Source organism: Alosa pseudoharengus, unplaced genomic scaffold, assembly GCF_046254945.1.
Source record: "Alosa pseudoharengus isolate Yale_2024_CS ecotype anadromous, Long Island Sound unplaced genomic scaffold, YU_APseudo_1.1 YU_APseudo_1.1_scf_2, whole genome shotgun sequence".
NCBI classification, from domain to species: domain Eukaryota; kingdom Metazoa; phylum Chordata; class Actinopteri; order Clupeiformes; family Clupeidae; genus Alosa; species Alosa pseudoharengus.
The window spans coordinates 12,077,095-12,094,594 of NW_027468663.1; the positions used below are offsets into that span (position 1 = coordinate 12,077,095).

The following is a 17,500-nucleotide window of genomic DNA, read 5'->3' on the forward strand; positions in this document are numbered from 1 at the left end:
TGTAGTATAGTGTAGTGTAGAGTAGTGTTGTGTGTTGTGTCGTGTCGTGTCGTGTCGTGTCGTGTCGTGTCGTGTCGTGTAATGTTGTGTTGAGTCTTCCAAAGCCATGGCTATGTGTGTTGTTGGTTTCTCGTTCAGTTTAGTGACAAATTAAGGATGTAGTGAGGGCACACACTAGTGTTAGACCTTACAGACTAAACCAAAGCAATATGGCGAACTAATCAATTTGGTACAGTGGGATGCGGTACATCTTTGTTCCACATCATCACAACCTCTTTTTATAGGCCTTTCACAACACAAGCAAATGCTCCTTCAGTTGCCTGCTGTCTTTTCACAAGCAAAACAGTTATGCGTTTTATTAGTTATCAGGTTTATATGCATCTGACATTATTATCTTAAATTATAGTAATTCTGCCAATTTCCTCGGAAAGTGGAGCATCGACTATGCGGTTATGTGCAGCTTTTCTATTCTTCATGTGCAAAGTTGGGATTGGGAAACAGTTTGACCTGCAGTGGCTCGATCCTTAATTGCTGGAAATAATTGGTGTTAAAGCCGGATGATGCTTCAAACCATGCAGATTGTGCTGGGGTGATGCTGTGAGGAGCAGAGTTCATTTAGTGTGAGGGAGATATGATGCAGCAGAAGCAGCAGCAATTCACTCCCCTCATCTCAACTCACTTACATCCATGACAAACACACACACACACACACACACACACACACACACACACACACACACACACACACACACACACACACACACGCACACACAGACACACAGACACACACACACAAAAAAGAGAAGGGAAGAGCAAGACAGTGAGAGAGAGAGAGAGAGAGAGAGAGAGAGAGAGAGAGAGAGAGAGAGAGACACAGAGAGAGATTGATAGATCAAGACAGTGAGAGAGAGAGAGACACACACAGAGAGAGAAAGATAGAAAAAGACAGTGAGGAAGAGTGAGACAGGAAGTGAGACAGAGAGAGGGGGGGGGGCTCTGAAGGTCATTTGGCATAGGGCAGGCCGTATTGGTTAGCTTTGCCTCACCAGCGGCTCGGAAAAGGCCAGGAGATATGAAAGCCCTGTTATCAGTGCTCTCTGACTTCAGCTCTCTCACTCGCCCGAATTCACATTCAAATAAGCTCAGGCGGCACAGCAGAAATATAGGCCACGTATTGATAAAGCATTGAAGGGAACACACGGCACAGACAGTTCACTGGCAAACACACCAGATTAAACAGATTACTAATGCTACACCTATGCCAATTAAATGCATACCAGTAGTATGTGAATATGTGAATACAATAATCTCTCTCTCTGTGTGTGTATGGGTGCTAATATTACGTTTCATCTACCTCTTCTCTCCTCTATTTATCTAGCCTTTCCTACGTCCCTATGCCTATGTGTTACAGTGGAGCTTTGATATAGGGGGTCTCATCTTTTCATTAGTGAATCTGGAGCAGACGTTTTTAAGCCAGGCTTTCTCTCCTCCTCACCCCCTTGCTCTCGCGATGTCTCTCTTTTGCTTTCTTCTCTTCTGCCCCCCTCAGATTCTTTCAGTTCAGTTCAGACAACTTGGTTGATCTCAAGAAGGGCAATTTGTTAGCTGCTTACCAGTCCAATACACACAAGCACAGCCAATGTCATAGACCCCAAATGTCACAGACAAAAGATGTACATACACAAGTCATAATTAAAATGAAATACAAATAAAATATATAAACCTAAATTAACTAAATAAACATATCATTTTAAATAGTATTAAAATTATAAATTACAGTGCGGTTACATGCAAACAAACAATCATTGTGGCTACATGTGCAGAACCAATCTCATTAAAGCACTATTACTGTATCAGAATTTGGAATATTTAATTTTACATGCTAAGTGCACAGCCTTATAGAAGTGAACAAGTATAAATCCAATTCCCATAACCCTTCTGCAGGGGAGTTTTGAACATTCTAATAAAATATTCTCTTCTGCAACAATGTAAGTTATAAACTAATTGTTTGATTGCATGTAACTACCCTGTGTTCAATTCAGTAGCCTGATTGCAGATTAAATGAAAGACTTGGTGTAGCAGTTTGATATCCCTAGGGGCACATCCGCATAGGACACTCTGTCCTTCTCTGAGAAGAGCGGCACCTGGGGCATCTGTGCAACCCTTACGCCAGCGCTGCAGTGGCCTCTGGGAAAGCCCTGTGCCATGTTCTGTGAACCATGTTCACCTGAGCAGCGGGTGCAGCAGCCAAGGGCAGCAGCTCCAGCTTTGGCCATGGCTCCATGGCTGTAGGCTGTGATGTGTCACCCACAGGCAGCCAGGCAGGCAGCCAGTCTGCCCCCTGCTGCTCCAGGTCTCCCTGTCCCTGCCCCACGGGGGTCCGAGTGACGTGTCCTGGGCAACCGGCTCCCCCTTTGAATCCTGGACCGCGTTTGAAGTGGGAGAGAGTCAGCAAGATCCTAGCGACTTATGATTAATATAATCCCCCGCCTCCTCCACGCATGCCTCCTCCTCCTCCTCCTCCTCCTCCTCCTCCTCCTTCTCTGCCTTACTCAGCCGGTCTCTCTCTGTCTTTCTTTCTCTCTCTCTCTCTCTCTTTCATTTCTTCTTCTCTGTTCCTCCTCTCTTCTCTCTTCCCTTTGCTCTCTCTCCTGTCTCTTCTTTCTTCTCATTCGTTCACCCTCCTCCCTCACTCTCTCCAACTGCCACTCTTTCTTGCTTCTCTCTCTTCTCTCTCCTCCTACCCCTCCTCCCTCCCTCTCTCTCTCTCTCTCAGTCGCTCACTTTTCCTTTGAACTAACTTGGTGCCATGACTTGGAGGCCATTGCCAAAGCTCTCATCAGCGAGACACTGTCTCCGAAGGCTTGATTGGATGCAGGAGGCAGATAGGCTAAGAAGTCCGCTCCTTCTTCCCCACCCAACCCCAGACTGATCCGATTGGATGCCCAGCCGGGGAGCCAGGCCCTCTGTGCCCTCCAAAGTGCCAGTGATTGGGCGACACTGACAGCCGTCCCTCAGCGACTGAACCTACACTGACCTCCATCTGTGACAGCAAGGTGCCAAATCCAGCTTCACTGGAGAGAGCTTAGGTCACACCAATTTAACTCCACTCCAGCAGACAGGCACCAGACGACAAAACTCTCTCAAACTGTTTCTCCGTTTTTATATATATATATATATAAAGAAAATCTCATGGAGACACAGCCCATACAGATACAGTTCATTATTCATGGGAGCGCATTTAAGGAGAAATCCTCATTGTGCATATTTTGGCGCTAGCAGCCCAGACCTCCTCCTACCCCTTTGGAATTTGTAGGCCCGCAGCCTTTGAAGTGCTCTAATTTATGCGTTATTCCAGGGCAGCGCACACACGGAGCATCCAGCCCTAGCATTGCTTAGCGCACTCATAAACAGATCAAAACCCGCCACGAGGACTCAATAATTGATGCTAGTGTTTATGTGCTGATCTTTTGTCTGCGCCTCTTTCGGATAACAAAGCCTGCAGAGGATCACAGATTATGTGGCGTACGGCGTAGTAGACGACTGTTCCTCGTCAAACAGACTTCTCTTTCATTTTTCCCCCTCCATTGACATTGTCTCTCACTCTCTTCAGAAACTATAACAGCCTATTGATCACTTTCTGTCTTTCTCCTGCCTGCCCTCTTCTATCCATCTCTCTGTCTCTCCCCCTCTCTTTTTGTGTGTGTGTGCTACAATATGTTTATACACGTTGGTTCTCAAGCTTGTCAGGGAATTTGATGTGGCTAACAATGTTTCAATAGCTCCCTACTGAGCCCTGCTCTTTCACACAGACACACACAGACACACAGACACACACACAGACACACACACACACACACACACACACACACTCTTTCTGTGTGTGTGTGTGTGTGTGTGTGTGTGTGTGCCAGTCTCCCTCTGACAGGTCCTTTAGCCTCTGCTCTGAATGCTGTCCGGTCTGGTCCTACTCCTAACTGCCCACACCCATCCACAACACCAACCCGATGAAGACTAGAGAGTGAAGGGCCTATGGGGGTGAACGATTGAGAGGGCTGGACAGAGGGGAGAGAGGCAGAGAGAGCAGGAGTGAATCTGAGGACTTCATTAATGGGAAATCTGGTGTCTCCATCGCCTTCCCTCTCCCTCACAGCGGGACGCCATTAGAGATTCATCGGAGGGAGGCCGCAAGGAATTGGAAGCGACAGAGCAGAAAAGAATAGAGGCCTGCGAGCAAAGAAGAAAGGGAAACAGAGAGAGACAGAAAGAGTGAGAGGGACAGACATAGAGAGAGAGAGAGAGAGAAAGAGAGAGAGAGAGAGAGAGAGAGAGAGATTGTTATGGCCAAGAGGGCCTATAATCGAAATAAAGGGGAGTCATAGAGGGAGAGAGCTGAACAGGAGGAATGTACACACTCTGACTTACAGTATGGCAAGACAGAGGGGACAAAAGAGGACAGGAGAGACAGAGAATAGTGGTAGTCTAATCAAGCAAGGTGGTGATGGTGGTGGTTGGGGTGGTGGGGGTGTTGAAGCAGGGTGTGTGAGTTAAAGGGTGTGTGTGTGTGAGAGGAGGGAGGGAGAGAGAGAGAGTGAAGGAGGTGTAGTCTGGGAGGGTCTAAATGGAGTATGTTAATTAAGGGCTTTGAATTATGAATGAGATTAAGTAGCACTGCAGACTGGCCCAGACTCTTCTCTTCTCTCTGTAGACACACACACACACACACACACACACACACACACACACACACACACACACACACACACACACACACACACACACACACAGACACACACACACACACACACACACACAGACACTTATGCATAAAAGCAAGTACACAGAGAATCTCATACCCCTGTACACACACAAACAAACATAAACCCTTTCCTTCCATGTGTCTCCCTCTCTCTCTCTCCCTCTGTTCTCTCTCTCCCTCTTTCTCCCTCTCCCCATCACCGTAGTTCTCTCTGTCCATACTCACATAATCCCTCATTTCCCAGCTAAGAAGACAGAGAGGCTCAATTTCCCTGTGTCTCTATCAAATTTCAGTGAGGCAATGCTTCTACTGCAGAAAAAATGCTATGATTTATTCATAAAGCTGCCTGATAGCATTGCTCTTTGGTCTAAAAAAAATCATATTAAGAAAACATTACTTTTGAATGTCTTTATTAACAATGAATCAAATGTAGTGAGATAATGTCTGGACATCTGTCTCATCCTCAAACCAAACTCTTTTGCAATGTAGCTTTGATTTGCAATGACAGCTTTGACAGAATGCTGAATGTGTTTCTGTGTACCGTCCAGATTAGAAGTGTCATTCGTTTAACATTTAGGTAAACAAGCAGGGTCTGGGGACGAGACAGAGCATCTACAATGACAAGAATGTTGATATTAGGAAGCTCTTATTTGAGTCTTTGAGGAGCTATTCTCCATCTGTATGGATGTCAAGTTAGCCAATGTTGTGGCCAACTTTAATTGTGTTTGAATTAGATTTTGTTTTTATCCTGTTTAAGTATTGACAAAATGTGGAGTAAAATCAGACATCCATGTTTGTACAGGAGTTGTGTCTCTCTTTTGTGAAGCTAGTGTTTGCATTGTTGTGCTGTAAGTCAGAGATCAATAAGGCCTTATCTCTACATTTCAGGTTCTGACAACATGGAGACTTTACCTTTTGGCTGCCAAACTACCAACCAAGGTTATCAACTTCACTACTATTTATTCACACTTCACAATTCTTTATTCACACTTCACTATTCTTTATTCACACAAATCTTGCCAGATTTTACTTTAAACAAGAGGTGTTTATTACTGGACTAACCTATAGTAACTCTGGAGTAATTCTTCCTTTGGTTGTAGATGGAACAGACATTCAACTTCCTGGAGATTCGGGGAATGAATGCTTACCCAGAGTATCAGGTGAGGCATGCTGGGACGCCCTGCTGTTTTAGGTGCTCCATCTGTCAGTTGGTGCAAGGTTCCTGGTGTTTGAGACTGCAGTACTTGATTGAAATGTCTGCCGCCACAGGTTGTCATAGAGACGGACAAGGCCACCTACTCCCTCAGATTACAGTGCATTGATCACCTGGATCAGCTCATTGGCCACGTCAACTTTGCCCTGTCACGGATTTTCAACAACTCCATCTTTGCGTGAGTGAGACACAGTACCCCCCCCTGTCCTTCCTCTCTTTCTATGTATTTCCAATTCTCTTTCTGTCCCTCTTTTTCGCCGTCTCCCTTTTGCTTCACTTGTCCTTACCGTCTCTCTCTCTGGACCTGTCTTTTCATATCCCCTCTGTTTCATTCTTTCTCTCTCCTCTACCTCTCCCTTTCTCCTCTCCATCTCTCCCTCCCTCTGTCTCTCTCTATCTCTCCATCCTTCCATCTCTCTCTGTCTCTTATTTCCTGTCACTGTTGCAGTCGTGCCTCTCTCTCTCTCTCTCTCTCTCTCTCTCTCTCCCCCCCTCCCCCCGCCCGCTTGATCAAATGTGTCTGTACTCAAAGTGTTTCATAAAGGCGTCTGTGATTTGTTTCTGACATTCCTCTGTTCTCTACGCATGCTAAAAAGACAGCTAATATTCCAAACATTGACTCCGTAATGATACTGGTGAAAGGGGGATAATGAAGACATTAGCTCCTGTCCTCTACACACTCAAATTGAAGGCTTTTTTGAAAGTGCTGGGAAGTGTGTGTGTGTGTGTGTGTGTCTTTTTTGTTCACTGTGTTGCCGTGCTTGTCTTCCTTGTTACTGCAGGCCCCCCATCTGTCGGGTAGATGGAGAACTCACAGAGGGGGGGCCCAAATTCTCCCCCAACTCAGAGGCGTCCGTGGAGGCACAGAGAGCCTGCGGTAAGGCGGATCACTCTCACATTCACACAGAGTTGCCTGGAAACTTGTACTGTCTCAGTGGTACACACACATACACAAACACACACACACACACACGTGCACATGCGCACATGCGCATGCACATACACACACACACACACACACACACACACACACACACACACACACACTAACACACTAACACACTAACACATTCTTCCTCTTTCTGATAAATGCATATACTCAGGCAGACAGACGCTCAGACATACTCTTTTTAATACCCACACCTCTCATACACACACACACACACACACACACACACACACACAACACACATGCTCACACACACACACACACACACACACACACACACACACACACACACACACACTCACAACTCACACACAGACACACACACACACACTTGCTTGTGCGTGAACAGAAACTCATGGCCACTTAATACACCCAGTTATTCAAGCTCACACCACAAAACGCACAGTATGCTCACAGTCGTCTCACACACACATCAACATTTTCATTCAGTTGTGAGTCAGCCACATAGTAACCACTATCATCACACATTCAGTCCCTATGGGGCAGAGTGTGGGACGGACGCGTGGCTGCGCTCTGGTGTTAACGCTGTCTTATCCTGTTTTTGGATTCCGCCGCCTCTCCTCACCTCTATCTCTCCATCCACCTCACCTCTCTCTCTCCCTCTCTCCCTCTCTCCCTCTCCTCTCTCTCCCTCACTCTCTTCCTCTCTCTCCCTCTCTCTTCTCTCCCTCACTCTTCTCTCCCTCTCTCTCTCTCCTCTCTCTCCCTCTCTCTTCTCTCCTTCACTCTCCTCTCCCTCTCTCTCCCTCCCCTCTCTCCCTCCTCTCCCCCTAAACCTCTTATTTACTCCTCTGTTCATTTTCAATTACTCCTCTTAAGCTTCTCTTTTCCTCCCACCACCTTCATTTTATTCTCCTCCTCACATCTTCAAAGTGTTACTCTCGCTTTTTCTAGTGTATCCTTCTTTTCTTTTGATTGTTCTCTCTCTTTTTATCTGCCTCTGCCTCTCTCTCTCTCTCTCTCGCTCTCTCTCTCTATTACCCAGGAGGCTTTTCAGAGACGTACGCAGCCTTGTGCGATTACAATGGCATTGGTTGCAAAGAGGAAGTTCAGTGGGCAAGTGGCTTTGCTTTTTACAAAATTAATCTTAGTCACTGTGTTCACATGTTCATAATACTTGGTTTCTGTGTGTGTGTGTGTGTGTGTGTGTGTGTGTGTGTGTGTGTGTGTGTGTGTGAGGAAGTTCAGTGGGCCAGTGGCTTTGCTTTTTAAAAAATAAATAAATTAATCTGAGTCACTGTGTTTACATGTTCATAATACTTGAATACTTGGTTTCTGTGTGTGTGTGTGTGTGTGTGTGTGTGTGTGTGTGTGTGTGTGTGCGTGTGTGTGTGTGTGTGTGTGTGTGTGTTTACACTAATGTGACCTTGTGCACCCCTCTCTTAGGATGTGGACACCATCTACCACTCCCAGGACAACAGGGAGTTTAACCTGTTGGATTTCAGTCACCTGGAAAGCAGGTAACTCCCTTTCCCATAAGAAGTAAGCGAAGTGCCATTTGTGTGACATTTCACACAGTTCTTCATACAGCGTAGGCGGAGGTGGTCACTGTGGATTCTGACGTGACCGCCACTGTGTATGACCATATGCCATTTTTATACACTGGTTTCTCTGTGTTGGTCTTGTGTTCTACCTCAAACTTTAGATCTCTCTTTCACTTCCTCACAAATACCTCTCATACAAAGACACACACACTTGCGGTAAGGCGGATCACTCATGCTCACATCCACACAGAGTTGCCTGGAAACTTGTACTGTCTCACACACACACACACACACACACACACACGCGCACACACACACACACACACACACACACACACAAACACACTCATACACACTCTGTCATGCATGCGCGCGCGCACACACACACACACACACACACACATCCTCTACCACTACTTATTCTGCATTTGCAGTCTTGTGGTTTTTTACATCCGGCCCATGTTTTCCAATGCCCCCCCCCTTCTCTTCAACATGCTACCGATTTATCAGCTTGACACAAAGCCTTTCTTCTGACTGTCGCCTGCATGTCGTCTCACCTCTTTTATTTTTATCAAGTGGTGGCTCGCTCCTGAAATAGCCCCCCGATTTTCACACCCGGCTTTGTGTGTCGTGAAGGCCCTGGCTAGCTTGCCTCTCTCTTTCACAAATAGCCCGAGCGCTGCTGTTTGAACTGGCTGATCTGGGTCAGCATGGGTCTGTGCTGAGCCGCTGATTTTTGTGTTTGCCCGGGCAGAGTGTTGTGTCTGCGCCGCTGGTGAAAGCAGGTTAGCCTCAGTGCCCCGTGCTGCGCACACTTCAAAGGAAGGTTTTATCCTTCGGTTGGTAATGCAGTGTGTCGTTTGGGGCTTCGCGCCGTTGTCGGCGCCCCCTTCTTTTATCTTTGTGCTACTCCTCAGTACAGAGACTGCTGCCGGAGTTAAAATGTGGATGCTCGTGTTTTCTTTTTGTGTTGTTGATGTGTTTTTCTCTGTGTCAGTCGCGCGGTGTGCAGTGAGCGTAGCGGCGGTTGTTTTGACCGTGCTTGTGCTGTGCCGCTGTCGCGTCTCCTGTGAGTTTGACTCGAGCACGCTTCTCATCTGTTCTTCTTTGGCTTGCGTCTCATGCGAGTTTGACTTTGAAAGCGCTCCTGCTTTGAAAGAGCTCACGCATGCCACCCCCCCCCCCCCCACACACCTCACCCCCACTCCTTACTACAAGAGCCTCCACATGAACCCAGATGCAGGAGGCATGTTTAATGGTGGGGCTGATTTAAGTGATGCTACATTGAAACGCTGTTCCATCCTTTTTAATCCATTGTTTGATAATCATGTCAGAGGAAAGAGAAAGGGGTTACTGTTGCGCCTGTCAAAATGAAACAGCCTTTGTTGAATGTCAACAGGAATCTGTGTAGTCAAATTTGTGTACTCAAATTTAATATATACTCAATTAGGCTCTCCATTATGGAATAAAGAACGTATGAATTCCCTCTATTTCGAAATCTAAGTCTATATGACCTGGAAGAGATTGAGGTCTTTGTGTGTGTGTGAGTGGTTCAATGCAACACAAAGCTCATCTGTATACCCAGAGAGAATTACAGGGCATAAGCAGCAGTAGTTTGTTTTTTTGGTATTTATCTCTAGTTGTTATCTGCTGTTAGCTGCTGGTTTTCCATGAGAGAGCTTCAGTGAAGAGAGACGAGCTATGTGCCTCTGGGCAACACGAGGAGCAGTTTCCCTCGCCGTGATGGAGAGGAGAATGAGAACACAGCCGTCAGCCATATTGTAATGGAGGGCATTCCTCTCAAAGAGCACTTCTGTTCTCTCACTCTTTCTTTCTCTCTCTCACTCCTCTCTGCCCTTCGCCCTTACCCCCCCCTTCCTTCTCTCGCCCTCTTCCCTCAACCCATGTCTCTTTCTCCATCCCTCTCTTCCTCTTCTGTCCACCATGCTATCTCTATCTCTCTCTGTATACCTTTCTCGCCTCTCTCTCTCTCTCTTTCTCTCTCTCACTCTCCTCCACTCTCTCCTGGTTGCTGATGGCTGTGGAGTGGACAGTCTGTGCTGTCGGCTCTGGTTCCAGCGCAGGGTAAGAACGTTTTAGGCCCGTGGCCAGGATTAAAAGCTGTATCGGAGGGACTTGGCGCAGAGTTATCCACAGCCCTGGCTGCCCGTCTCTCTATCGATCCTCCAGAGCCCCCCAGCCCCACCTCACCCTTCTCCTCCTCCTCCTCCTCCTCAGGACCGGACACCCTCTCAGGGAGAAATTTACTGCTGAATCTGTCATTTTGCCCATGAATCATAATGGGCCATAATGCCTCCTAGTCCCCAGCGACTTTATTCATGTGGTGTAGCTGAGGCTTTGCTTGCCAGCGAGAGAGGCAGTGGGAAAAAAGGAAAGCGCTGGGTTTGTTTAATGAATACTTTATTTGTGAGGGGATTGAAGCTGAATATGTTGTTTGAGGTTCTGGAATATTAAAGTCTCTTCCTCGCATCCTCTCTCCTTTTGCTATTTATCTTTGAGTCGTTGAGTTGTGCCTGTCTTTCTTTCACAGGGATCTTGCTGTGATTGTGGCATCCATGGCTTACAACACGTGGTTCACCAAACTCTACTGCAAGGATTTGCGCTTGGTAACAACCCCTTTTTCCTCTCTGACGTGTTGTTTATTTCACTCTGAATGACCTGGTATAGGGCATTTAAGGCAAATTTGTGTAGGGCACTTTTTAAAAGTTTTTTTTAGTATCTGCCTTTTGGCTCAGTGTCTGCCTTTGACTCCTCCGTTTCCTATCCAGACTTCCTTTCCAAAGTTTCCATCCTGTCTGCCTGTGTGACTTCTCTTTTTTCTTTTTCTGTTTGTCAGTACCCCTTTTTATCTCCCCCTCTCTCTCCCTCTCTCTCTCTCTCTGTCACCTCCTCTGCCTGTTTCTACAGTATCTCTCTGTCTGCTCTAGTTGTTATTTATGTATTTGTTTGTCAGTGCTGGTATACAGTACACCAGATGCAGTGTTTTGCATACAGTATATCAGGTACAGAAGTCTGAGTGCCTTTCTGACCTGTCTTTTCAGGGTTCGGAGGTGGTGGAGCAGGTTCTTCACACCGTCAGCAAGTCCAGTAGTCTGGAGGAGGTCACCCTGGAAAACGCCGGCCTCAAATCGTTAGTTCTCTCAGACCACTGAGTCACACATTGACATCCTTACATTCTTCATTCATCACTCAGCTGATATACAGTACATTTATCCCAAGGCCACAGAGGTGTACATTTCATCACTCATATCTCCTCCTTGGGCATCCCTAGTCCATCTTTAGTTATTCATTTAGCAGATGCTTTTATCTCAAGCGACTTGAAGTTCAGTAGGTATATTTCAAAGATCAAAAAAATACTCATGCTCACATCCACACAGAGTTGCCTGGAAACTTGTACTGTCTCACACACACACACACACACACACACACACACACACACACACACACACACACACACGCACACACACACACACACACACACAAACACACTCATACACACTCTGTCATGCATGTTAGAACATTTTCTTGAGGCTCATAAAGGTTTGGGTTAGAGGTGCATGAAAACATGCATTAGTGAAAGATTCACATAACATTTAAAGCACATACACACACACACACACACACACACACACACACACACACACTGTCATAGATAATTAAAGAAGAGTATCTGTGCTAAGCTGAATTATAATGTAGTGACAATGTATTTATGCTTGTTTAACATACGTATTACCGTGGGAGTGAAAGAGGAAGTTCTTTCTGTGGCCAGAGGTGCTCTGAAACACCGGCCTGATGGAATCAGCTGAGAGGATTGGTGAAGGGTCCTTATTCTTAGTTAATGGAGTCTGCCTGTCTTTCTGCTGCATATCTATAAATGTCTGAGAGGTGCCAGTGTTTTGGGTTGCCAGTTTGATTATTCTTGCAGATTTTTTCCAGCTTCTCATTGTCAGGAAGTTGTACTAGAGTGCAATTTTGAATGTGGGGACTGATTCAATGAGTGACTGACACACTGCAGTCAGACATAAAAAAATTAAGTCTCATTCTTCCCCCTCAGTATAGTATACTTTATAGTTTGTCCTAACATATGAGCTCTCTGGGTATCAAAGCTATGATCTTCTTGGGGGCCCTTATAGCCCAGTTAGTGTCACTCTCCCGCATCTCCACCCTGTCTCACGCCACCAGTCTCTGATATCTGCAGATTGTCGACACATCTCTTCCTGTCAGTTTAAGCCCCTCAGCCCTTAGCCCAACCCCCTCACCCACCTGGTCTTTGATCATGTGTCTGATGGACTCTGCCTGGCTGCAGTCTCATCTGGTGTCATGTCTCTCTGTTGGTCCACCGGGCAGGGATTTCCCTCAGAAGATGGCCACGGCTCTGTGTGAGAACCCGGCGTCTGTGATCCACTCCCTAAACCTGGCCCACAACACGCTGGACAGCCAGGGTACATATTGCTTTCATCTCTCTCTCTCTGCTTTTATTACTCTGCTTTTTCTGTCATTGTCTGTCAGCGTAAGAGCCCTACATCTCTATTTCAGTCTGTATGTGGGTGTGTACGTGGTAGCTGCCTGTGCCGGCTTCTCTCCCTCTCTCTCTCTCTCTCTCTCTCTCTCTCTCTCTCTCTCTCTCTCTCTCTCTCTCTCTCTCTCTCTCTCTCTCTCTCTCTCTCTCTCTCTCTGTGGTATTTTTTTCTATTTGTTGGTTTGAGGGTGGTGTGTGTGTGTCTGTGTGTGCTGCCACTTATGTGCCTATGTGTGTGTGCTTGAGTTTGTGCATGTGTGTGTGTGTGTGTGCGTGTGTGTGTGTGTGTGTGTGTGTGTGTGAGACTATGTCCTTTGTAACTGTCTTCCCCCTCTCCAGGGTCAGAGGCTCAGTATTTTGCCAGGATCACTCATCATTCTCTTGCCGACACATGCCACTCTTCATTAAATCAACATGTTTGTGTGTGTGTGTGTGTGTGTGTGTGTACATACACAGTCAGTGCAGCTTACACTTAACGGCAAACTGGACTGCAGCCATGCTCTTTAATGAATTTGTGTCAGCATTTGTATGCATGCATGTAGCTCTCCACCTGACTAACTATATATGTGTGTGTGTGTGTGTGTGTGTGTGTGTGTGTCTGCCCATGCAGGGGTTTCCAATCTCATCCAGCAAGTGTGCCGCCTCAACAAAGGTCTACGCCTGCTCAACCTCTCCAAGACCTCCCTCTCCTCTAAGGGTGTGTGCAGCTGTGCTATCTCCCTGGGGAGACAGCACCCCCTGGTGGACGAGTTCCGAATCTCCTGTAATCCTGTTGACATGCTGGTCGCTGTATTTAAAAAAAAAAAAAAAAAAAACACGGTCTGCCACTGCATCAGTCCAGCATCTTATCCTCCAATCAATACACAATTTATAACGGGGTGGACAGGGCAGCATGGCAGGGGCAGGGAGCATCCAAAAGATCATGAATGGAAAAACAGTCAATTCCCTCCGTCCATGTTGTTTGGCGAGAGTGGTGGAGAAAGGGAGAACTTTATCAAGTCTTTACAGCTGTATTGACAAAGGAATAACAGGACACAGCAAACATCATGAAAGCGCTGCCCACGGGGCGGAATAAATCTGATAAACCCCCGTGTCCCCATAAATCAGTAAACCAATCTATGTGGTGGCTGCCGTGTATTCGTAAACAAACCTGCACAGGCAGGAGAGCTTGGTGTATCTACAAAGCCATGTGTCTCTCCCTTGCTGTCCCTCTCTCTCTTTCTCTTACTCTCTACCTTTCTCTCCGGTAGCTCCTGGCTCAGCTCCTACTCCCGACCTTTCATTTCCGTCCCGGAATAACACTTTATGTGATGCTCGCGCGTGGTGCATTCGCTCGCACCCTTCGCATACTCTCTTCCGTAAGAACATCGGCAATTTGAATGCGAGGTAGAGAAACGTGCAGCGGGGAGTCTGCGTGTCTGACAGCAGTGATATTAAGCGGTAAATCTTTGATAGTTGCCGCCGCTGCGGACAGTGATAAATGGACGGCATGGTGCCCTTGTTCTCTTGTCATGCCCAGTGGGCAGACCAGCGTGACTCTGGCCAGGGCACACTGCCATATGGGCCTGTCCCACTGCCAGCCAGCCCCGACGCTGTTTAAGGATAAGTGACAGTCAATGGAGACATTGGGTTATGATTTTTAGCACCAGAGAGGGGGCAGGTGGGCAGCCGCATTCTAATGGTAATGCCTCCGCACTGACATTCTAATAGTGGCTGATGGAGGTGTTTTTGCACGGTCTGTCTATTTTTGCTTCCCTTTTTTTGCACATTACTCATCCCCAAACTGCCTCATTCTCTCCCTCTCTCCATCCCTCTTCTCCCCCCCCCCTCCTCCTCCTCCTCCTCCTCCTTCCTCCTGCCCCCAGGTGTGATGTCTCTCTCTCAGGCGCTCTGCTCCAGTGACGACTACTCCAACTCCCTCCTGCACTTGGACCTCAGCAAGAATCCCGGGGTGCTGTCTGGCGAGGATGCCACGGTGAGAAACGTCGGCATCGCACCTGTCTGGATACTGATAGCACAGCACTGGCCCAGTTGTGGCCCTGATGAGGCACTGATCTGTCCCACATTAACCCTTGTTAGGAGTTCATATTTTTTTCTTACTCAGCCAATGTTCCCGGGTCTGGTGGACCCACCACATTATTAGGTGTTTAAATCATTACAGCCATAACAAGCAATTTTAGCTTTTAGCAAACATTAAAAACGGGTCCCACAGACCTGAACACCTTACAAGGGCTATGACATCAGGGCCAGATCTGGCCTCGAGCCAAATGTTACCACCATAACAAATGTACTGTGGATAAGAGAAAGATAAATGGACAAACAGTTCCAGATCCAAATGCAAGACAAAGACACAGAATCATGCATACAAATCTGCACTTACCGGGTCACAGTTTAATAAGAACCATTTTTTCCCTGCAGAACCTTTACTTGTTCTTGGCCCAGCCAAACTGCCTGGTGCACTTGGATCTCTCCGGGACAGACTGTGTGGTGGATTCAGTAAGTGCTAGCTGTCGGATCAGTTATAAACTGCTCATGATGAAAGGGTCTGCCTGCATGATGGAAAGAGGCACAGCTGGGCTCTGCCAGAAACTCTCATCTGCTCCCTGATATGACTAGAGACTACTGTGAATGTGTGCGTGAGTGTGTGTATCAGGGTTGTGCAAAATTCTAATTGCAATTCTGCTTCCTGTTTGCTACCTCAATTGAAATGCAAGTGAAATTCAAGAATTGAATTGGAATTTTGCACAACCCTGGTGTGTATGGTGTGTGTGTGCATGTGCATATACTGTATGCGTGTGCATATGTGTACGTGAATGAGGTTTTTTGTAACAGTATACATTTTTTTTATTTTTGATGACTTTTGATAACTCAGTGCTTTCTATCTGTAACCACTTCTCTGTACTTCTCTTTATCTTCCCATTTTACATCCACCGCCTATCTCTCTTCCTCCCTCTCTCTCCATCTCTCTCTCTCTCCCACCCTGTCTCACTCTCTCCATCTCTCTCTCTCCATCTCCCACCCTGTCTCACTCTCTCCATCTCTCTCTTTTTTGCTGTCTTTCATGAAGTTGTTCGGGGCATTGCTAAGGGGATGCTGTGCTGATCTTTCCTATCTGAACCTCTCCAGAAACTCATTCTCTCACAGGTGAGTGATAACCTGCCGATCAAACACAACACAACACAACACACACACACACACACACACACACACACACACATACACACACATACAGTACACACACACACACACACACACACACACACACACACACACACACACATCCACATCCTGCTGAGTTTCATTTGCTCAACCCTGCCCCCCCTGTAGACTACTGTTTTGTGTGCGTATGTTTGTATGAGTGTGATACTGTATATAGGTGATATATGCACACTCTGATACACACACATGCCCACACACACACTAACACACACACACACACACACACACACACACACACACACACACACACACACACACACACACACACACACACACACACACACACGACATCCCGCTGCCTCTCATCTTCCCAGCCCCGTACCCCCACTGTGGCTCAGTGGAGCCCAGCCGACTAGATTTCTGTGGCCACAGTCTCAGGTCAGACACCTCACCAGCCGACCACTGCTCCGGCCTTGACAGCTTATCAGAGAGTGTCCGCCTGAAAACACGAGTCATACTCTCAACTCGCCCGCGCTGTCATGGATCAAGATTTTACAGGCAGAGAAAATTTCACCAGCCATGGCCCTCAGTGTTTAGTGATTAAGCAATAGTCCTTATCACAGCATGGCTGCGCTCTTCACCTACAGTACAGTAATCTGGACAACTCAGCCCTCTGATAGCTCTCCCTGTTGCTTCCCCATTAAAAAACAGCATGAGTTCAGGGGGAGACAGCAGATAACAGCGCCAGCATGATCTGTACGTGTGTGTGTTTTAACGACACTGGCATATCTCATCTGCGGGAGAGGACTATGCCTCGAGTGGTTTTGGGGACATTGTGTGTCACTGGGTTCAGCTGGGATGGGCCAAAGCTGCAGTTGTTGGGAGAGGGATTGTGTGAGTAGCATTGGAGAGAGCAGGTTTGTGTGTGTGCGTAGCACTGGAGAAAGCACGTGTACAGTATGTGTTTGGAGGCCACAGCTGGGCAGTCACGTAGTTGGAGGCTGGGTGGGAGACCGCGGTCTCAAGCAATGTGTAGATCGTATCATGGGTTCGAGCTGAGTGGATTAAACCGTGTGGTCAGCAATGTTTTATAAACTGTGGGCAGTGTTTCACTAACTGTGTGCTGTCGTTTAAACGATGTGCCATGGCTGCGCAGGTGTTCCGCAGAAAAAAAAATCCATATTGAAGTTTTTTTTCTTTGCCCTAAAGACTTGTTAATAGTTTGACCGAGGCCCAAGCCTTAAAATTGTATAGGCTATTACAATCGCATTTCATGAAATTGCCTGTAAACCTGATTGTATTTAATCTGCCTTTTTCCACATACGTCCATCTTTCTTGATACCATTTATATTGGCTACACTCACATGCAGCTAAT

General features: G+C 46.9%; 1 protein-coding gene across 1 annotated transcript in view; it reads left to right on the forward strand.

Annotated features, from left to right (window-relative positions):
- The window catches only part of carmil3 (capping protein regulator and myosin 1 linker 3), a 55,135-nt gene that overhangs the window by 6,133 nt on the left and 31,502 nt on the right, over positions 1 to 17,500 (forward strand). The window contains exons 3-15 of the mRNA XM_076293760.1: positions 5,648 to 5,698; positions 5,860 to 5,919; positions 6,029 to 6,150; positions 6,755 to 6,849; positions 7,928 to 7,998; positions 8,329 to 8,402; positions 10,978 to 11,053; positions 11,489 to 11,577; positions 12,795 to 12,889; positions 13,577 to 13,663; positions 14,832 to 14,941; positions 15,385 to 15,462; positions 16,034 to 16,110. Of these exons, the coding sequence (XP_076149875.1) occupies positions 5,648 to 5,698; positions 5,860 to 5,919; positions 6,029 to 6,150; positions 6,755 to 6,849; positions 7,928 to 7,998; positions 8,329 to 8,402; positions 10,978 to 11,053; positions 11,489 to 11,577; positions 12,795 to 12,889; positions 13,577 to 13,663; positions 14,832 to 14,941; positions 15,385 to 15,462; positions 16,034 to 16,110 (1,085 nt within the window). The remainder of the gene's footprint in view (positions 1 to 5,647; positions 5,699 to 5,859; positions 5,920 to 6,028; positions 6,151 to 6,754; positions 6,850 to 7,927; positions 7,999 to 8,328; positions 8,403 to 10,977; positions 11,054 to 11,488; positions 11,578 to 12,794; positions 12,890 to 13,576; positions 13,664 to 14,831; positions 14,942 to 15,384; positions 15,463 to 16,033; positions 16,111 to 17,500) is intronic.